This window comes from Salvia splendens, chromosome 3, assembly GCF_004379255.2.
Source record: "Salvia splendens isolate huo1 chromosome 3, SspV2, whole genome shotgun sequence".
NCBI lineage: Eukaryota > Viridiplantae > Streptophyta > Magnoliopsida > Lamiales > Lamiaceae > Salvia > Salvia splendens.
In genome coordinates, this window is record NC_056034.1 from 38,794,301 (window position 1) to 38,817,173 (window position 22,873).

At 34.3% G+C, this 22,873-nt stretch overlaps 1 protein-coding gene, 3 long non-coding RNA genes and 1 pseudogene across 4 annotated transcripts; 3 read left to right on the forward strand and 2 right to left on the reverse strand.

Annotated features, from left to right (window-relative positions):
* The first annotated feature begins 5,271 nt into the window (after positions 1 to 5,271).
* LOC121796989 lies at positions 5,272 to 9,979 on the forward strand (annotated as a pseudogene).
* A 3,058-nt stretch (positions 9,980 to 13,037) lies between these two features.
* Positions 13,038 to 14,191, forward strand: LOC121795968 (probable sucrose-phosphate synthase 2). The gene is made up of 3 exons (XM_042194650.1): positions 13,038 to 13,463; positions 13,551 to 13,678; positions 13,818 to 14,191. The coding sequence occupies exons 1-3, from the start codon at positions 13,353 to 13,355 to the stop codon at positions 14,026 to 14,028; spliced, it is 450 nt and encodes a 149-aa protein (XP_042050584.1). The 5' UTR covers positions 13,038 to 13,352; the 3' UTR covers positions 14,029 to 14,191.
* A 237-nt stretch (positions 14,192 to 14,428) lies between these two features.
* LOC121795972 lies at positions 14,429 to 17,334 on the reverse strand. The gene is made up of 3 exons (XR_006049672.1): positions 17,280 to 17,334; positions 15,524 to 15,763; positions 14,429 to 14,655 (listed from the first exon to the last, which is right to left on the reverse strand). It is a non-coding gene; the product is annotated as an uncharacterized LOC121795972 (long non-coding RNA).
* A 1,084-nt stretch (positions 17,335 to 18,418) lies between these two features.
* Positions 18,419 to 20,278, reverse strand: LOC121795970. The gene is made up of 2 exons (XR_006049670.1): positions 19,571 to 20,278; positions 18,419 to 19,109 (listed from the first exon to the last, which is right to left on the reverse strand). It is a non-coding gene; the product is annotated as an uncharacterized LOC121795970 (long non-coding RNA).
* On the forward strand, positions 19,018 to 20,179 carry LOC121795969. Its single transcript, XR_006049669.1, has 2 exons — positions 19,018 to 19,159; positions 19,267 to 20,179. It is a non-coding gene; the product is annotated as an uncharacterized LOC121795969 (long non-coding RNA).
* Positions 20,279 to 22,873: the final 2,595 nt, after the last annotated feature.

A 22,873-nucleotide genomic window follows, 5' to 3' on the forward strand; every position in this document is an offset into this window, starting at 1 on the left:
TTTACTAGAAGTGAGTCTGACACCAAATTATTTCGGATGTCTGGGACATGCAACACATCCTTAAGGGTAAGGACCTTTCCAGATCCTAATTTTAGGAACACATTACCCACACCAATCATCTTAGAAGAGGCTTGGTTTCCCATGCGTATTTTTTACCTCCAACAGATTTGTAAGTATAAAAAATGCTTTTCTCGGAGCACACGTGACATGTGACACCCGTATCAACAAACCATTCATTTGGATTATTACCATGGTTCACGTCGGAGACCATTGCGACCACCTCGTGATTTTTGTTGTTTATAACAACAAGTTCAAATAATGTGCACAATATTGTCTTCGTCAATAAGTACACAATTATATTGAACCATATGTGCATTGGTATATTCAACAACTCATGCATCCCAATTACTACTACCAAGTCTAAATTGGTCTTACTTGTCAAATGACAAACGATAAACACAATTTCCAAGAGAATAGATCTCAATGAATTAACCATTTCGTAGCCCATGAACATTGCGACGGTTCGTTTCTTCATTCAAGCTTTGGAGCTCATGTTTCCTCCAACTTTGATTGGTATAATCATGTCTTAGAAGAGTACACTAATTTGTCTTGCGATTGTTAGAAATAATGGGATAAAATTCTTAAGTTGTGTACAAGCGGTACTCTAACTATTACAATCGAAGGAAAATAACAACAATAAGTGGAATGGAAATTACAACGGAAATAATAAAACAAACCAAACTATAAATCGAGTCGAGGAAAGCCTTTTTCAGCAAGACAAATTACGCCCCGGCTAGTGCTCACGGAATGACGTACTGTCCCAAAGATAAATTGACTTCCTCCTAGCATGTAGAAGCACCTCAAACCCGCTAGGCACCAGCGAACTTGATGGAGTTCCGAGAATCGATCTAGACAATGCTCCTAGAATGCACATTATGATGTGGAGAGCTAGAGAGATGAGAGAATGGTTTTTGTTGGTGTGTTCTTCCACTCCAAGATCAAGCCTATTTATAGGCTAGAGAAAGCACTTGAAAGGCCTTGCAATCAATTTTTCAGTCAATTTTTTTCCCAACTTCCTCACCTATTTTAATCTCAACCTTATGAGCTCTCATTACTTGAGACAATTTCAACTAGTCATCTTCAACTTTTTGAGATTTAGAAATTGTCCTAAAATTGAATTTGGATAAAGTTCACTCTTCCTACATTGAATACTGAGAAATTTTTAGAAAATGCTGTTGTGGTTGTTCCCCACCTTCAATTGTCTCCTCCACCTTCATGGACAATGTGCACCATATCCTCTAGCTCCATATAGCTTTGAAGGTTCAAAACATTTGCAATCTTTCTATTTAGCCACATAAAAATCGAGCCATCGTTGTGTTGCCACTAAATTGAAATTACATGAAATAATTTCACTTTTTTTTATTAAATGATTATACTCTCTTTGTTCCCTAAAATCGAGCCATGGTTGTGTTGCCACTAAATTGATTCATGACATAATTTCACTTTTTTTATTAAATGATTATACTCCCTCCGTCCTCTAAAAATAGAAGCTTTCTATTTTTGAATATTTATTTTCTCAAATAAAGTGGGACCCATTTTCCACCAACACACTTTTCTTTCTATGTCTCTCTTACTTTACCAATTTTGTTAACATATTATTAATTATTTTACAATTTTTATACTCTCTTCGTCCCAACTAAGTTGACTCATTTCTTTTTTTAACAAAAAACAAAACATCGAATCACTCTTACTCTATTTCACTATCTACTTTACTATCTCTTTATCTTTCCTATTTTATTCCTCTCTCCTACTTTTCAACACAATTTCTTAATTTTCGTGCCTAAGAGCATCCGCAGCGGTAGAGGTCGTCGCCACCGCCGTCCGTGCCAGCGGCAAGGAGAAGGGCCGCTGCGCTCGCGCCGCTGGCACGGCGCTGCTCGATGTATCGAGCACGTCCGTGCCAGCGGACGCACACGTGGCGGCACGGGATTGGGCAACGGCGTAGCCGTTGCATTCAAACTTTTTTTTTAAAAAAAAAAATCGGTATTTAATTATAAATAATGCTAAAAAATAAAAAAATATATTTTCCAAATCCCAAAAATATGGCCGTTTTTTCCCGTTTTTTCTGAATTTTTTTATTTTTTTTTATTTTTTTTCCCAAAATCATCTATAAATACACACATTCATCACTCATTTATCACATCAATTCATCTTTCATTCATCTCTCATTCATAATTCTTATACAAACTATCAACACATTCAACCTTCACTCAAAACATCAAATGGATTTCACTCATTTCATGGCGGAAGCGGAGCGCGAAGAACAAGAATACTACGAACAACATCGTGCCGCTTACGAAGCATATGTCGCGGCGAATACCCCCGCTCATCCTCCTCAACGCACTAGATCAAATTGCCGCTACATCCATCGTGACCGGGAGGGAGCCCACGAAAGGCTCGTTGCCGACTACTTTGCCGACCATCCGCGGTTTCCGGCAGATTACTTCAGGCGCCGTTTTCGCATGTCAAAGCGCTTGTTCATGCAAATTGTCAACACATTGTCCGCAAGTGTTGAATACTTTCAAACAGGTGTAGATGCAGCCGGCCGGCAAAGTATCACGGCGTTGCAGAAGTGTACGTGTGCCATCCGACAACTCGCTACTGGGCAAACGGCCGACATCTTCGACGAGTATTTGCATATCGGTGAGTCCACTGAAATCCTTTGTTTAAAGAATTTTTGCGAGGGCGTTCGTTCTGCTTTTGGGGATGAATTCCTTCGGGCACCCACCACCGATGATTGCCAACGGTTGCTTCGTCTTCACGAATCAGTCCATGGCTTTCCCGGAATGCTTGGCAGCATTGACTGCATGCATTGGAGGTGGAAGAATTGCCCGACTGCTTGGAGGGGGCAACACTTAAGCGGTCACAAAGGCGGCGGCCCAACACTTATCCTTGAGGCGGTCGCCGACTATCGCCTATGGATTTGGCATGCATATTTCGGCGTTGCCGGATCCAACAACGACTTGAACGTGCTCTATTCTTCACCACTCTTCAATGATGTGATGAATGGTGTAGCACCGGCGATCGACTTCACCATCAACGGAAATACATACCGCATGGGTTACTATCTCGCCGATGGTATCTACCCAAGGTGGTCGACGTTCGTGAAGACTCTCCACAACCCGCACGACCCGAGCCGGGTTCTTTTTGCGCAGCGTCAAGAGTCAGCGCGGAAGGACGTCGAAAGAGCCTTCGGGGTCCTTCAAGCTCGATTCAACATTGTGAAGGCCCCGGCTCGGCTGTGGTACGTGAATAATATCGCTGACATCATGTTCACGTGTATTATATTACACAACATGATTATAGCCGACGAAGGGCCGAGGGCGGCTAGCTTCTACGACGAGGACGAAGCCGGAAGCTCAACAGCGAGGTCTCCCCCACGCCGAGGCGAGCATACGACGGTTGGCCAGAGGATCGAGACAAGACACACAATGCGCGATACTCGAATCCACAATCAACTACAAGAAGACCTAACCAACCACATGTGGGCGAAATTCGGCAACGAGTAGTGGTTTTTTTTTTATTTTTAGGATTTTAATTATGTAATTTTTAATTTTTAGGATTTTAATTATGTAATGTTTAATTTTATTTGTCATTTGTAATATTTATTGTGGTTTTTAAATGAATTTTAATATTATGGAAATGTTATTGTTTAATTGAATTTTAAATTAATTGTGTTCGTCCTTGCGGAAGAGCACAGTTGTGGGTGTTGTGCTCTTGCCAGAGAGCAGGCATGAATAGTACCGCCCGGGCCCACAACCGTGCCGCTGGCAAGAGCACGGTTGTGGATGCTCTAAAAGTTATGTCTCAATTTAGTTGGAACGAAGGAAGTACTTTTTTTGATCGCATGTAAAAATTCAAGAAATTAAAAAACAGAAAAATAAAATAGCAAAGACATGTATAATTATACACATATGTTGTATGCACATATTCGAAAATTTTAAAACATTTTACATTGAAAATCGATTTATAAATATTAATTGATTTAAAATAAATTTCATACTAATCATTTTGCAACATTTCAAAAAAAATTGAAATTTAACTTAAATATATTTATATTTAAGAAAAAAATATTTTCTTAATAAATATTGTATAATTAATTCGAATCAAACTCAAAATTACGTTACGAAATATAAACTTTCTATATCACTTCTTTCTTATTGCTACATATAATACAATAAATAACAAAACTAATTTTTAACTTAATTCAATTAAATTTAAATATTTAAGGATATGTACATGTATAATTTACATTTATCTTTTCTCATTGTAAAATAATGAATGAGTTTAGGATATAATATATGAACAAAGACCTTTTTTCCTACATTATCGCACAACTTAAATTTTATTTATAGTATTCTTAAGATGTCTTATTTTTTTTTAACCATAAGTGTATCGAACTCATTTTAAGTGGAATTCAACTAATCCTGATAGACTAAATTTACAGATTAAGAACAGAAGTTTTCAAGCAAGTAGCGTGGTTTGAAGTAGTGGCGGATCTAGGGGCCAGGAGGGGGCGGTCGCCCCTTCCCGACGGCCAAGAGCGTCGAATTTTCATAAAGGATTGGCCGCAAAAAGCCATAATCGCCCCCTTCGCAAAAAAAATTGAGGAAGAAGAAATCCTGTGATGAAGTGAGTGGCGGTGGAGAACCATCCAAGATGAGAATGTGATTTGAACAGACGACGCCGGCAGAAATGGAGATTGGGGTTCGTTCAGTGAATTGGGGAAGGAAGCGTTGGGAAGAAGATTGACCATATTGGGCTTATTTGGGGAAAGATTGATTGGGTTTAATAAATTGATCATTTGTTGGGCTAATATATCTATAGAAGGGCCCAAATATTTTACTCATTTTTTGGGCTTATTAAATTACTAAAGTATAAGTAATTTATAACATTGGAGACACTTTTCTTACATATATTACGTTAACATAGAATATGGAATGCACATTTTTTTCTAATTATACTTTACTTGACAATTGTATATACTATATTTTAGAAAAGTATACTTAATTATACTATAGATTTTATACCTCAAACTGTACTAAACATATTACTTACTCATATCTTTTATTAATATCTTTACTATATATTTTTTTATTAATTTTTTAAATATAATTTGGCTTTTGATATTCATAGTATAATTTTGTGACATCAAGAAAAGTTTATTCTTCAATTATTTATAATAAAAGAATTTTAAAATATTTTTAAGATATGGATACTCGTACATATTAATTTCGTGGAGTGATACTTGATTATTAATATACTCCATCCACCCAATAAAAATGAAATATTTGAATTTCGTGATTTTATGTAGTGTGTTTTTTAAGTTAATGAATAGAGAGTAAAGTAAGAGAGATGAAAATGTAGAGAGACGTTGTTTGCATTTTTAGAAAACGTTTCATTTTTAATGAGAAGGAAAATTATTATTATTTTATTAAAATATTATATTTAATTTTTATATATTACTAATAAATTCTGCCCCCTCCATTTCACAGAGCTGGATCCGCTACTTTGAACCCATGATCTCAAGTTCATAATTCAACGCCGCTGCTTTGGTAGATAGGGACTTATCGGCTTTGGTAGATTGGGACTTATCTTTAATGTATCATTAATCATTCCTACCTATTTTTTCCCCTTTATAATTGTAGGACGGCGGTTATCTTAAGATGGGGGCTTATCATTCTGTATGTATCCTGTTCTTGCATATTTGGGTGAAAAATACAAAACCTAGCATTAGCAGCTACCATGGATTGCTTATTATTTTGCCAAAACCTTCATATCGGCCGATTCTTCTTGGTTTCATCGATACACTCTTAATTTGGTATCCCGTTATTAATTTTGTTAAGTACTTACTAAATCTTTGCAAAATTGCAGTACAACCCCTTAAACAAAGAATGTTGAAATTATAGTACTACGGAGTACTCCCTCCGTTTCATAATAGTGGAGTCATTTTTCTATTTTGGTACGTTCTATAGTAGTAGAGTCATTTTCATTTTAAGTAAAAGTCAACACATTTCTTTTCATTTACTATTCTCACTCTCTTACTTTATTCTCTCTACTTTACCATCTCCCTTACTTTATTATCTTTTTATTTAATACTACTTTACACATCATTTTTTAACATGTAAATACTTTGTCATATATTAGTACTTATTTAGGTAAATATAACTTTGATATTAACATGTAACACATGTTGTGACATGCAGGTGTTTTCAACAAATTTGTTGAGAAAGACTGCAAATGGAGATCAGAAAAGCTTAGCAGCGACATGGAAGGCATGCTAAGTTTGTACGAGGCAGCCATGTGCGAATTCGCGATGAAGAAATATTAGGCGAAGCTGCGAAATTCACGGTTAATCAGTTGAATAGAATGTTACCAACACTGGAGTCTCCCATTAAAGAGAATGTGGAGCAAGCTTTAAAGCACTCCATTCCTCTTATTTTAAACATACGGTTTTACATTTCCATTTACAAAAGTGAGGAAGGAACGGATGGATCACTTCTCAAACTAGCCAAATTGAATTTCATTTTCTTGCAGAATATCTACAGGAAAGAACTGGCCGAAATCACTAGGTAAAATCAAGTTTATTTGATTAAAACCGATACATGACATCTGATATGTAGTTGTGTCATAATGTTTTTTACTATAATAAATATAATGCTTTATTTTGGTGAAGGTGGTGGGATAAATTTGACCTAAAGAACAAATTGCCATATGCAAGAGACAGAATTGTAGAATGTTATCTTTGGGGCACTGCCTTCCGCTACGAACCTCAATATTCTTATGTTCGAGTAGGTGTTGCCAAAAACACACAACTTGTGACAATTATGGATTACACCTATGATAATTATGCTACATACGAAGAAGATGATCTTTTCACCCTAATTTTGGACAGGTACGCAATAATAATACAAACTATACTCTCTCCGTCCCTAAAAAAGTGGTTATTCTTTTTCATATTGGTATGTTCCTCTAAAGATCAGTGGTGCATATTCTCTATTAATAATATTTCAATCGCTTTTTTTTCTATCATTCTCTTACTTTGTCAATTTTATATCAGACCCGTATCATTTCCAAATTCGCTAATTTTTTATGACAGAGTATGTCTTTCATTAACCTTTTTTTCAGACTTCTATCACCAATCATTTTTTTTGTCTTGTCTGAACAAAATGGATAAATATCACTACTACTATTAGAAAATATTATTTTAATTTTAATATATCTATAATATCTTTCCTTATTTTAATTTCTAATCACGGTTTAAAAATATTAATATATAGTACTAATATATACACATGCACGTGCAAAATATTTTTGAGACCTAATCATTTTCTACCAAATCGATCCTTCAGAATACGTAAGCTCTAATATATATTGCACGCACTATTTTACTAGCTATAGTCATTTTAAGAAATCTTTGCCGGAGATATGCTTCGACACAGGTTTTTTCTTTTTTTATTCTAGACTGCACTTAACATTCCTCAAGTGTACTGGACTTTTTTTTATTCCGCCTTTGGGAGAGACACATAACCCTCATGCATCTCCTTTTAATGAAACGCATGACGGAGATGCGTCTTTCATAGAGACGCATGAGGGACATGCGTCGTTAAATTTTTAATTTTTTTTCTTTATTTTTTTTAAAGACGCATAAGCGTCATGCGTCACAGGCAAAGACGCATAAGCGTTGTGCGTCTTTAACTTTTTTATTTTTATTTTTTATATTTTTTTATTTTATTTTATTTTATTTTATTTTATTTTTATTTTTAATAGTGTCTCTAACACATACATATAGGGATACATTTTAAAAGCGTCCCAAAATTAATTCACCGACACTCCCTCTTTGCGTCCTTATTTTAATTTGACACGCCCACATATTTCCACCAAACCAACATTAGATTTTCTGAATCACTCTACTCCTACAACATCATCACATGATTCTAACCCTTTTCAATTTCAATTCAAAATATTTATAAATAAATACACTTCAAATATACATACCATAGCATTTGTTCATCACGTTTACAACACTCCTCTCCCATCCATATTCTTCGTCCACCATCAAAATAAATTTCTGCAAAATAATCAAATACCAATTCATAAATATGCCTTTGAAAAGTAAATAATCAATCAAGACTTTAATTGCTTACCACGCACATCCTTAAAGAAGAATTTCCCATTGGAATAAATGTTTTAGAGGATATAAAGATATGTGTTGTTCGTGGAATTAACTGTCTCATTCATTGCTATTTATAAAAGAGAAAAAAAAGTATTTTAGAATTAGATTACATAGAAAATCTTCAGTCCAAAAGGAGACAGTTATGCGTCTTCTAATAAAATAAAATAAAAATAAAATAAAATAAAATAAAAAATAAAAATAAAAAAGTTAAAGACGCATGACGCTTATGCGTCTTTGCCTGTGACGCATGACGCTTATGCTTCTTTGCCTGTGACGCATGAGGCTTATGCGTCTTTTGAAAAAATAAAGAAAAAAAATTAAAAATTTAACGACGCATATCCCTCATGCGTCTCTATGAAAGACGCATCTCCGTCATGCGTTTCATTAAAAGGAGACGCATGAGGGTCATGCGTCTCTCCCAAAGGCGGAATAAAAAAAAGTCCAGTACACTTGAGAAATGTTAAGTGTAGTTTAGAATAAAAAAAGAAAAAACCCGCTTCGACACATATAGCTTATCTATATATGTGATGAAGAAAGTTAGATTATCATAAAAGTAATTAATACTACAATACTTTTAATTTTCTCAGGTGGAATTTGAATGAGATTGATGTGCTCCCCGATTTTATGAAAGTTGCTTACAGATTCATTCTGAGTATATACGAAGATTTAGCTCTAGATGCAGAAAAGCACGGAAAATCCTTCATTGTTCCTTACTACAGAAAAATTGTAAGGCTTATTAATTTTTTTCAGTTTATTTTGTCACATAGACTTGTACGTATAGGGACTAACCTTAATGTTTAAGAACATATTTGTTTTAAATTCGGGATTTTAATGTTTGTTTTGTGAGAATAAGGTGAAAGATCTTGGTATGGCTTATAACAAAGAGCAAAAGTGGATCATGGAGAGACAAATGCCAGGTTTTGAAGAGTACATGAAGAATTCAATGATTACGAGCTGTATCTATGTGTTGTTCTCATCTCTTGTTCCAGGCATGGAGTCCGTTGATGAAAAAGCAGTTCAGTGGCTGCTCAGTGACCCCAAAATCGTAATCTCTGCTGCTACGATGGGACGAATCAACGATGACTTAGGCAGCCATGAAGTAAGTAGTATAATAAAATGGGATATAATTTGTCATTCAAATCATGAAATCTGTATTAACAAGTTTGTATTTGCATGATGAAGCGCGAGAATAGGGATGGAAAACTGGCAACGGTGGTGAATTGCTACATGAAAGACAAAGGTGTATCGAAGCAAGAGGCAATTTGTGAGTTTGTGGAAATTATTGAAAATGGATGGAAGGTTATAACTGCAGAGTGGGCTAATGGAAGCAACTCTGTGTGTAAGGAAATGATGGAGATGCTCCTTAACTATTGCCGCGCAGCTGAGATCACTTACCATAACAAACAAGATGGCTACACCAACCCTGAAAAATATTTAGGGCCTTTGATTGCATCTCTTTATGTGGATCCTCTCCACATTTGATTTTGCAATCTCACATCCATCTAGGTTTAATAAAAGGCATTTTAGTTAAAGAGTTTGTCAAAGTCCATGCCATCTTTTATGGTGTCTTAAGTCATGTTAATTAAGTCAAGTATTTTATATGTTCATTTCCGAGTTTTCTTTGTCGGTTCTTTCCCGGAGCGAATGAAGAGTATCGAACCGCGCATAGGGTCTAGATATTTAATAATATAAATATAATCTTGTTATTCCTTGTTTCAGTTTAAGAAATAAAATTACTTTCTTTAAAACCCTAATCTGCCTTCTCCTTGCCTTTCTCGTCTCATACATCAACTCATGTGTTGACTGTATCAGTTGGTGTGATTGTGAATTTGCTAGCTGAGACTTCTACATTCGAAAGGATATTCATAATATTCCCCAAAACAGTAAATAATAGTAGCATTGTCGTCCTTGCATGATGGGCGTCAATTTTAATTAACTCCTTAATATTTTTTTTAATTACTACATAATAATTATATTGACCTAAATCAATTATTTAATTATTAATATAGTTAACTTATCACAGAATATATGTATAATATTTGCACACAAATGTATTAGGATATTCTTGTCATTTTACCTCCTTTTAATATGATACTTTACGCACCATCTTATTAATCAAACAATATCATAAAAACACTATTTTGATACTATCTTGCTTCCGGCACAAAAACACTATCTCAGGGCTACTATCTTTTTATTTCCTATCCATAAAATCAATACAACAAATGTTTTGCTGAAAGTAATTTTTATCAAATATAAAAATTAAAGACAATACCATCGTGTAAATTTAGGTTAAAGTTGTTTGTATCCATCCAAGTTAAAATGAAATTTTAATTATTAAATTTAGTTAAATTTTATTGATTAAACTTAGGATTTTTTATAAGACAGATTATTAGGAGATAAACACAACTAATTTAATCGAAACTAAAGAGCTTATTATTATTTAAAAAAAAAGTTTAAACGTTATAACATCATCTGGTATTTCATCAATTTACATCAAAGTCTATACCGAATTACCTAATAAATTGAAACAAAAATAATGCGGGCACACACAACACACGCAAGTGCGAAGTACAATCTAGTGAAAGAACAAAAAGTGTTAGCTAGTGAAAACATGAGTAGATAGATACCCTTTCATTAAATTGACAAAGTGTCACTCCCTATATAGATGGAATCCATCTGTATCACAAAAATATACCTATTTCATTAGAGTAATTGCTTTTGTAGCTTTATTTGTTTGAAAGCTCGGTGCAACATGAGCTGTTGATAATGATAATAATAATAATCACGGAAATTATTGCAATATGATGGAAGCTATATTGCGAAAGCAACTTGTTTGAACCTATTCTTACCAAAAGATGACAACAACATAAAGTTTGGTTGGTTGTGGTTATTTTCAACTTGGATGATCATTTTTCTGCCACATATACTATTTTCTTCTAATTCACATACTCATGATATTTTTTAGGGTTATTTGCCTATAAATACATGCACTTTCAACATTTTTTGAAAATTTCCCCAAACTTTATTTTTTAATATAAATGCATGAACTTTGAACTTTTGTGATTTTTCCCCAAATGATAATATTGAAACTGATGTGGCAACTAAAATTTTAGCAATGCACTAAAATGACTTAGTTTTGATTTAATTAATTTTCAAAATTTAAAACTAAAATCCACTTCATCAATTTTCCACTAAAATTCATCCACCTCACATCTTTCTCCTTTATTTTTTTCTTCCTCCCAACTGCCGAGTAAGAATAAATCTCCTTAAATCATCTTTACTTTTCTGTATTTGATTTACTCCCCAAATTCGCCTCAAAGAAAATAAAGGAGATTTCTTCATCGCCCATAAAAATATTTCTTATTTATTTTCTTCCTCACCCAAGAAATCTGTATTTGATTTACTGGCGAAGTAGGAGAATAATTCTGTATTTAATTACTCCCAAATACAGATTTTTCTCCTACTTCGGTAGTACCGGGGAAGAAGAAAATAAAGGAGAAAGATGTGAGGTGGATGATTTTTAGTGGAAAATTGATTAAGTGGATTTTTATTTTTGAAAATTAGTCGATTTAGTGCATTGCCTAAATTTTAATTGCCACGTCGATTTCAATTTTATCATTTGGGGAAAAATCAGAAAAGTTCAAAGTTCATGTATTTATATTCAAAAAATAAAGTTTAGGGGAAATTTCAAAAAAAGCTAAAAGTTCATGTATTTATAGGTAAATAACCCTATTTTTTATGTGATGTTAAGGCACTATTTTTAGGCTCGCTAGATCTATGATGGGAAGTGGTAGGCTTTACTTTGATGAGTTGATCGAATTAATCAACAATACAAGGGTGTTCGGTTTACAAGATTTTATCCCAAATTAAATATGTATTGTGTTTGGTTCATGAGATTCAATCCTACAACTCAATCCTAGATGGATACTCACGGGATAGTTAGTCATAGCTAACCCCCCTATGACTAAAATAATCTCACAACTTAATCCTAGATTATATCTTGGTATTATTTTATCTTGGAAACCGAACATCATCATGAACTTTTGAGTGGTGAGTCAGTATAAATGAAGTATACTAGTATAAGAATTACAAGGAGTAGTATGTTCGTGAACTTTCGGTGTAAAATTATGATCACCTATATTTGACTTTTCCAACTAAGCGACGTTTTTAGTATGGACGACGGTGACGCATACGTATGTACTCACTTTATCTCACCGTAACAAAGATGTATTTCTTTTTGGGCCGTCCCACTATAAGTGATCAGACATTTCTTTTTTGGGCCGTTCCATTATAAGCTTACTTTATTCTTTCTCCTACTTTTTTCTCTATTTTTTTCACTCCTACTTTATTCTCTTTCTTTTTTAACCACTAAACATCACTATTTAAAAACATGTGCCAAAAAAATGTGTCGCATATGGTGAGACGGAAAGAGTATAATTTCCAGCTACGTACTTATTCGATATAATTTTATTCGATATAATTTCACCATTTTTTTGCTAATGATTATGAACAAAATCCAAAATTCATGATTTTTTCGACAATTTGAGCAACTCAAAAGCATGCATGCAGATTTTATGCAGCTAAAAGTAAGTATTACTCTCACTCTCTAAGTGACACATTTTTTTTAGAATGTCATACTTTAAACAACACATTTCTATATATAGAAACATCATTTTCTCTACTTTTCCTCTCTCTTACTTTATTCTTTCCACTTTACTCATAAAACAACACTATACAAAATCACGTGACGAATTAGAATTTAGAACACTCCACTTAAAGGCAAGCTAGGCACGGGAAGCATGGACAGACTGAGAGTACAAGATCTCAACATTATAGTTATAGGTGAATCTATTTATGCTCACTCCACAAAAATTAATGTAAAAGAAATAGAAATCCACATACTTACGAGTCATGAATCCGCATTGTCGACAGCTATGCCAATGTCAGAGCTGGCCGAGTTTTTGAAGTCGGGAAATATCAAACTAACTGATTTTGATGCTTTGATATGTAGTAGTGGTAGTGAAGTGTATTACACAGAGGAGGGAGGAGAGCCATGTTCTGATCCTGATCATGCGAGGGTTCAGATGGTTTGAAGAAGACCATTTGGAAGCTAATGAACACAACAGAAGGATTTAAATCAAGTCAGCCTTCTGGTGTTGTTGAGCATGATTTGAAATCGAGCAATTCCCATTGCCTGTCATACGTTATAAAGGATCTCAGTAAGGTCTGTCTACGAAACATGACATCTTAATCAATTAAAACGTTATGGATGAGAATTGAACTCAAGTTTGATTATACTTGTTTGGGACAGGCCAGAAAAGCCGACGATTTGAGGCAAAAGCTTCGGATGAGGGTTCTGCGTTGCAACTTGATGTATTGCAGAAATTCCACAAGAATGCAAGTCGTTCCTCTGCTTGCATCAGGATCACAGGCTCTCAGGTATTCTAACCAGTTAGATAAGGAGTAACATTGTTATTTTCCTTTCAACTTGAGTCTCACTAAGTTTGAATTTTAAGATGGTTTTTAATAAGTTTTCGTGATACTTTGAGGAAATGTGTGTGGTTCTTGGAGAAACTAGGGACACGGATCATGAGGAAATGATATCGGGAACACACAAGACTCTGATCATGAAAGACGTTGTGGGAAAAGGATCGGAGGAGCTGCCGGGAAGCTACCTAAGAGACGATATAGTCCCAGAAGACAACCCGCTGATCGCGTATATAAAAGGAGCGGCTGCAGCACGGGAGATATTTGATACATTAAGGCAGCTCTTCAAAACAGCAGTGTGAGAAACACTTACATCTATCTCTGTATTTTGCTTGCCATATTTGTATTTTAGTAGATTTAGTTACTTAGGTTAAGACACTGCCATGCCCATGGACAGGCTGTATTATTATTAACTTACAAAAATTATATAAATAATCTTAACCAATTTATTGACCCTGTCATGAATTTCATGTACTATGGAATCTCCTCACATTCATAGAATATTTTGCCTTTTGGATGTTCATACATGGCGAAGTGGTCAAAATTATGGAAGTGGATAGTCCTTTTCGCGAATTAAAAATTGTGAATTGTTGGTAGAGAAAGAGATTGGAGTTAGTACATGAAATTAAAAAAAAAATTTTAGTGTGTACTACTATTATAAGCATGCAATTAAGCACATTAGAGGTAATATTGTCCCTTTTATTCACAATAAAGCAAACAATATAAGCTCAGATCGGAATTCACATGAACTGAGTTATTTTACATTTCCCAATATGATATTTATAAGTGAAATTAAACATGAGGCATGAATGTTAATTAGAGATGAATTCAGCAGCAATTGCAATAAGGGAGCTTTCCTCTTCCACAGCACCCATTGGGGCATCTAAACGGAGGCTCATTTTCCATCATAGCAATGTTTTCTTTCTCAGCTGCAATTAAAGCAAAACCAAATTGCAACTATCAACAAATCTGGGTTTATTATTCCATAAATCTCCCTTAACGTGTACAAAAAATAACAAAACCAAATAGTAGTAAATGTTTTATTTGTTAGCCCAGTACGAAAATTTATGTAAATACAAATTTGCTCATTAGATAAAGAATAAAGGAATACAAATATGAAATACAACAAACATTAACCGAGAGAATTTTGTAGAATATTTGGAATTTATTTTTATTTTAAGTATAAATGTATAATTAACTTAAAGATCAATTATAAAATTCCAGGGGATAATTCCAACTTTCCAAGAGAGTCTAACTTAAAATAAATAGCATGTGGAACAGTAAAAAATAAATGTATCGTTATTGAATATTTTTATTAGGAAAAAACGTAGAACTTTCGTTACCTAACCTTAAAGGAGTTATTGACTTTAGACAAAAACGTTAATAAAAGTCATCGACTCTGAATTTTACATATATACTCCACATGATACATCGAACTCACTAAAATACCTCTCTCTCTCTCTCTCTCTCTCTCTCTCTCTCTCTCTCTCTCTCTCTCTCTCTCTCTCTCTCTCTCTCTCTCTCTCTCTCTCTCTCTTTCTCTTAATTTCTTTCTATTTTTTCATCTTTTTTAGCAACGAGAAAAATCCATGGTAATTGCCGTATGGTGTGTTTGAGACTTGTTATCAAACGAGCATATCAATCCACTAATTTCGCGATTATTAACAATAAGTATATCATGTGTACTTGTGTAAGTGACTCCAAGCGAAAGAGTGACTTCAACCTAAAATTTGAATCCATAAATACATGATTTAATTGTACTAATACTATTAATTTGGATGGAAAGAAAGAGCTTACATTCCACATTATTGGACTTCTCAGTAAGAGTGATTTGTCTCGCATCTGCAACATCAGACGTGATGAGAAGACCCATAACTAACAATACACCCATCAATACAATTCTCTTGTAAACCATTTTTCTTTTTGCTTGGGAAATTGGTGTTTTTGTTTGTATGAGAAGGCTGTGACTTCGTATGCACTCTCTTTATAGATAACATCTTCAATCCATTAACTTATTAATTAATTCGCCGTAAAACTCTGTTTCAACGAAGAATGGGTTAGGTTAACTAATCTCATATTAATAAAACAAATTTCGTAGCAATTGTTCTACTCTATCTTAATTTATTGCTTCACATGTTATCGTCACATATACTGAATAACATTATTTTGGTAAAAAAAAAACGAGAAAGTTTATGATAACTCAAATTTAGAAGTGCGCTATATTTGCAAACTAAGATAGATAATTACTATCTTTGTCCCACAATAAGTGTCACATTTTGTCATTTTGGTTCGTCCCACAATAAGAGTCACGTTTCACTTTTACCATAAATGGTAAGTATACCCCACATTCCACCAACCAATTATACTCACATTTTATTATAAAATTAATATATATAAGTGGGATCTATAATCCACAAACTTATTCAATTCATTTTTCTTTACATTTCTTAAAACTCGTGTCCACACTAAATGTGACATTTAATGGGATGGAGGTAGTAATTAGGATTGATTATGATTATAAGTATTGATTATTTATTGGGATATTGACACCTAATATCATGCAACTTTGAAAAAGTTGGATTTTTCCCATGAACTTTAAAATTAGCAAATAATAATCGCGAACTTTACCCCGAGTTTGTTATTTCCCACAAAAAAAATTCCGCTAATAATATCATGATGCAGATTTTTTTTCGTAATTTCTCGACAACAACTTCGAGAGCTTCAAGTTTTTCAATCTTTGAAGATAGTTTTTCTTGAAGCACACCCTCCAAAATTATTCTTCAATCTATTAATATAGTCAAAAAAAATTTATTGATGGGAAATAACAAACTCTGGGTAAAGTTCATAATATTATTTGTCAATTTCAAAGTTCGTGGAAAAACCCAACTTTTTGAAAGTTCTATGATATTAGGTGACAATATCCCTTATTTATTTCATACTACTGTACTAATTTTTTAGGCTTACTTTGTAATTATACTCACTTCCTCTTTTCATAAGCGACTCGTATTTCATTTTATGTTGTTGCTTAAAGAGAGTCATTTCCTTTTTTGACAAAATATAACACAATTACTCTCTAACTATAGTCTTTATTCACTCATATGCTTTATTAGGACTTTCTGACTTTATTCTATCTCCACTTAACTCTCTAAACATCATTTTTCTTAAATCACACTCCCTCCGTCCCATAAAAATAGGAACTTTGGTGACGGCATGAGTTTTAATATGAAATTAGTAAAGTAAGAGAGATGTAGAAAGAAAAAGTGATTAAAGTATTGTTAACGACAATCTTATAAGAGAGAAAAGTCTTACCAAAATTAGAAAAGAGCTATTTTTGTCACGACCGCATTTTCTAAGGATAGAAAACACGGTTGATCGCGACTAGGGGAGGGTTAAAGAAGCGGGGAAAGAAATAAGGGGGAAAATAAAATCAAGCATTGGTTGCGAGACATGACTAATCAAGTGCTGATACACAGAAGAAAAGATACTCGATCATGAAAACTCGAGTAATTGTTTGTAAAAATTTCAATATATCAGAGTTTTGAACAAAATAGACCTGAGTCTTTTAAGATGCACAACGGAAACAAATGAACGCGGTTCCATGTATGAAGACATGAACCTCCGAGAGTCAAAATCTGACTGAATTAAATGTCTTGTCTCAATAGCACTTCCTCCACCACTTCGCTGCTCAACCTGCACATTTAGAAATATATGCAGGGCTGAGTACAAAAAGTACTCAGTGAACACATTGCCGAAAATTACACATATACATTTGAAAATATTGTCAAGCCATCATCACAGTAACACTCGGTGGTGTTATTGAAAAGGACCCGAGCTTACTAAAAATATTCACATTGGACTGCAGTCCCTTTTTCCTGTACTTAGCCATATCTGATCACATTGTGCCGTTGAGATGGTGTTCTCACACGGTCACCTTACATACATGTGCCGGGAAGGTGGCCACCTTCCACGGTCACCTTCTCTGCCCAATATGTCAGAGATATCCTTGTGCCGGGAAGGTGGCCACCTTCCTCGGTCACCTGCTCTGCCCAACATGTCAGAGGTAGCTTGTGTACACTAGTCCGAGCAGGGACACCACCCTCACTGGGACCCGAATTCGACTTATATCATCATTCATATTTCACTTGGCCTTAGCCAAACAGATAGGCATCATACACAAAACATTTATGGCACGACAACATCTTTAAAAAAAAATCACGAACATGTATTCGTGTTTTCATAAAATACGATTTGTATTTTAGTATAAGAAAGCTCACCTTGATCGTTTAGTTCCCTTAACTTGAATCTTTCGTTCCGACTTTACTTGCGAACATACCCTTTTGAAAATATCACAACGTACTAATAAGACTCGAGAAATTCACATACTTATAGGAATGCATGCCCCTACTTTATTTCTTTTATCGTTTGTTCACCGTTAAAAAATTTTAGAAACTTGCATATTAATTAAATTTATTAAATTGGGAAATTTAATTAATAGCACTTCTTTATTAAACTTAATTATTTCTGTGACTTGAGAACTCCGTCTCCCTCTTTCTTTCTATTTCCTTAGCGGTCGCCCGAGGCGTCGCGGGCGACGCCGGTCGGTCCTTCGCATTTCCAGCTTCAACATTTTATCTGAGAATTAATTGATTAGCTCCAAGCTAAATTCCTTAAATAAATTCTAACTTCAAAAGATTAAATCTCGGCCCAAAACGATTTTATTGACCTTTCCTCCACTCTCTTTTAAAACATTTCCAGCCCAATTATTAATTCCATCAAGTGGCCCAACAATTAATTAATGTATATCTCATACTCCATGGATAGGCCCATTCATGATGAATTTCCTTGGCCCAAAAACTAAAATGAATTCACTATTTTAATGGCCCAATTCCAATTAATTAAGAAGGCATAAAGCCTATACTCCTTATCACCAAACCCGTCGGTTTGTCCCTCTCTGCCAAATCCCCAAATTGCACAAAAATTAGGAAAAAAAACTCCCTCTTCTATTCGTCGACCAGCCACCCCACCGGCACCGCCTCCGCTTCCGTTTTCGTCTCCGACGGTGTTCTCTTCCTCCTCCTCATCTCTCCCTTTCTCTTCTCTCCCTCTTCACCGTACGCCGCTGCCTTCTCTCTCTCTCTCTCCCCCGATCTGCCGGCGCCGCCTCGCGGATCTGCCGGAGCCGCCTCGCGGATCTGCCGGAGCCGCGGATCCGCCTCCGTCGAACGCCGGAGGAGCTGCTGCTGTCCCCGCCGGGTCAGGCTGCTGCTGTCGCCCTTCTCCCGGAAGTCCGCCGTCTGCACGCTCCCCCTCTCTCTCTCCCGGTCCAGCCTCACGCCGCCGCCGAGGTTCCACCAACGCAGCCGTCGTCGCGGATCCGCCATCGCTGCACAGCTTCTCCTCCGTCACAGTCTTCTCTCGCCAAACTCCCGGAAGGTAAACTTAATATTTAAATTTCTTCCTCTTTTATTTCATTTTCTAAGAATTTAAGGTCTTAGATCTAAGAATTTTGGAATTTAATTTGTGAATGATGGTGAAATTAGTGAAGAATTGAGGTGTGGGGCTGTCAATGTTAGCAACAGAGTGCCGAAACTCATCTGCCGGAATCCGACAGATTCATTTTCATGAGATAAGATTCTTAATTTATGCTTACCTTGGTTGTAGGACTTGGATTATATATTTTATATGAATTTGCTGATCCTTGAACAATTATCTTGCTACTTGAGATTTGATGGTGAAACACGGTATTAAACTTGCTGTGTATTCTTAATTTCTGATTTGGGCAGATTTTAATTTCTCTTTATATATGCAAACATATGTGCAAGAAGAGAAAGGTTTGGGATTTACCTTCTTATGTGGAATAAAGTGTTGTTGGATTGAGGACTTGATCTTACAATTATCTGCAACTCTCCTTCCTCTATTCATGTTGGGTTGGGGTGTGTTGAGAACTTAGAATTTGATGGTGATGTGGGTGAGACAAAAAGATTTGTATATATGTACATATACATGAAAGATGCAAGTGGCGTATCTTGCAAGAATAATATGCAAGTGATAAGATGCAAGTGGAGACCTATCTTTTAAAATATTACAGAATAGGATATGATTTTACAATATGATTTTAGGATATGCTCTGTCAGAGGATAGGATATGATTTTAGGATATAATTTGATATGATTTCTTCGGCCATTCAATTAATGCAACATTTAATGATGCTGATATTACTTGATTCTATCATACCATTCTCTCCCTTTTTTTCTTCTTTTTTTTATTTGCTTATTAATTTAACTATTAGAGTATTTGTTCACTTATTCATTTAATTGGTGTAGGTATACTCGGTTCCTGTTCGTGGCCGTTCGTGTTGAAGTACCCGCTTCCATACGATGTATAAATTAAATTTTGTTGGACTTTTGTTGGATATATCGGACATTAAAATTTTTATTTGGTGTTATTTTTTTATTTTTTTTTTCTTTTACTTGAAATATTCGTTCGAGAACGAAGCAACGATTATTTATAATTCCAAGATCAATTATTATACATGAGAATGACAGATTTCAAATACTACAACGATCACTTATTATTTATCTTTAGGCTAATAATAAAAATAAGGTACGAAAGTTCGGGTTGTTACAATTTTTTTGGGACGGACCAAAATAAATAAAAAAAATAAATTATTTTATGAGACGGAGGGAATATGATGTGACCAAAAGAAATATCTTACTTATGGCGGGACGATGCGAGTAATAAATAAGTTAAAAAAATAAACAATGCTAGTCAGTGGAAGGGGTATGTTAGAATAATCGATAATGTTCGTCAAAGCATGGAGGAACTAGTACTATTAAATTTCCATATGCGTGTAAATAAATGAAAATAACGAATTTCTAATTAAGTCCCCATTAATTTGTGCATGTATATGTCAAAAGAATAGTCTACGTAATTCCACTTTGGCCCCACCTCTTTATATAACATAAAAACATAAATTAGCCCTCGGCAAAAGTTGGTAAACACATCCTAATGTTTGCAAAACAACATATATATGAGTTGAAAATAGAAAAACCTAATGGAATACTAGTATCAGATAAATATTCTATGATACTTGAATTGGAGTGGAAATGAGTTGATCTTGAAATTCATGAACCATTATGGGATTTGAATTTCAAAATTGTGTGTTTCTAATGACATACATATATGAGGCATCACCATCATTATATCTCGGCTCTAGTTATCGATGTGGATTGGTTGGATGTCGATGTTATTAACCGCAGCAACGGCAATACGAGACATCTTTAATGTCACAGCAACCGGAGCCACAATCATACTCATTATCGGTTCCTATCTCTTCCTTGGCAGACTCCTTTGCTGATCATTAAACCAACAAAATAATTAACGCATTATAATCCACTTTTTGCAGAGTATTAGTCAATATTTTCAGTTTGAAAGAAAGAAATGCTTATTACATCTCGCTCTATTAGACGTCTCTGCAGCATCTGCAACTTCCCAGGAGGTGAGAAGCACCATAACTAACAAAACAGCTATAAATACATTTCTTTTGGAAACCATTTTTTGCTCTCGAAATTTAATGAGTATATATGTTTGGATTTTGTACCACAATGTTCTGAGGGTTTTCCACTCTGTATTTTATAGATACATTATTCAACCAATGAACGGATTGGTCTAAAAAATTTAATTGGGGATGTGTTAGCTTTTAAGAGCAAGTGGATGTATGTCTATTAACACAACCCTATATATATATATAAGATAGAAATATCCATTTTGTATATAAATTAAAAATAAGGATTAGGATCACATTTACGAGTTTTAGCAAAATCTAGCCTCATTCTGTTATAAATCTTCTTTATGTAGTAAGTATATAACAATCTTTCTTTTATATTAAAATATTTAATGTATTGAATTAGTGTGGTTGATGATAAAACATGTGCCATAAACTCAAGATGTGATTTTAATTCCTTGTTTGACAATTAAATCAATAAATAGAATATATTATTCTCGGGTGTGAAGGAAAACCATTCATTTGATAGTGTAAAGTAAAGCTATCGACAACGAAATTGAAAAATAAATGAAGACTTTGGGGTTTGGCAATTGGTTCAACGAAGACTGCGTGGGATTAAAAGCGACAGGTGTGCTATAAATAATGTGAAAATATAAAAGTGCCTTCGAGGAAATTTCCATTAGTCGATATATATGCATAAATTCGGAGACACGGTTGATCATTTGATCCAGTAAATTTTATTCAGTACTCCCACTTTTTTTTTAAAATAGAAACATTTGAAACGACACGAGTTTTAATGCACAATTTGATAAAATTAGAGAGATGGAGAAAAAAATTGATAAAGTAAGAGAAAGAAAAAAAGTAATGGAATTAATGTTAGTGGATTATAGAGCCCACTTTATTAGTGCTATAAGTGGTAAATAAATTAATGTATATGGGTGTAAAGATTTCCTAAAATAGAAAGTTTGAAAGTTACTATTTTTAAAGAACGGACTAAAATGGAAATAGTTGCTATTTTTAAAAAAACGGAGGAAAGTAATCATATTATGTCCTTTTTCACTGATTTAGGACATTTTTTTTATTTTCCCCTATTTTTAGTTTAAGGACCTCTCATCCATCTAAAATTATGTTTATCTTATGGATTACCTCATCAGTTGAAAACAGTACTCTCTCTCTCTCCTTTCTCCTTCTCATTCTATGTATATGAATCGTAGTTAGAGATAATAGGGCTGATAATTTTTAACATGACACGATAATCCAACACAAATATGCATTAAGTTGAACCAATATGAACACACTATATTTAGATTTAGATCCTTATAGGATCGACCCGATAAGAATCCGATAATTTCGGGTTGGGTTAGGTTTGGGTTCAGGTTATTCGTTAAAAATTCAAATTATTTTTTCAATTATTTGTATTAATTAAAAGAATATTATACTTTAATATCATTATTTAGATTTAAATCATGATAAAAAAAAGTTTTGATCACGTTATAACATGTACTTCCTCCGTCACATTCAAGATGTCCACCTTTCCTTTTTAGTTTTGTCCCGCTTAAGATGTCAACTTTCTATATTTGAATATAAATCTCTCTTCTCATTAAAATATCCAACTACTTTTTTTCTCCTACGTACTCCACCGA

Bases quoted from the DNA above. Each gene is read 5' to 3' on its own strand.
- LOC121795968 (XM_042194650.1), top strand. From the start codon at position 13,353: ATGAACACAACAGAAGGATTTAAATCAAGTCAGCCTTCTGGTGTTGTT. The intron at 13,464-13,550 runs GTCTGTCTACGA...TGTTTGGGACAG, and splicing joins TTATAAAGGATCTCAGTAAG to GCCAGAAAAGCCGACGATTT. The intron at 13,679-13,817 runs GTATTCTAACCA...TGGAGAAACTAG, and splicing joins TCAGGATCACAGGCTCTCAG to GGACACGGATCATGAGGAAA.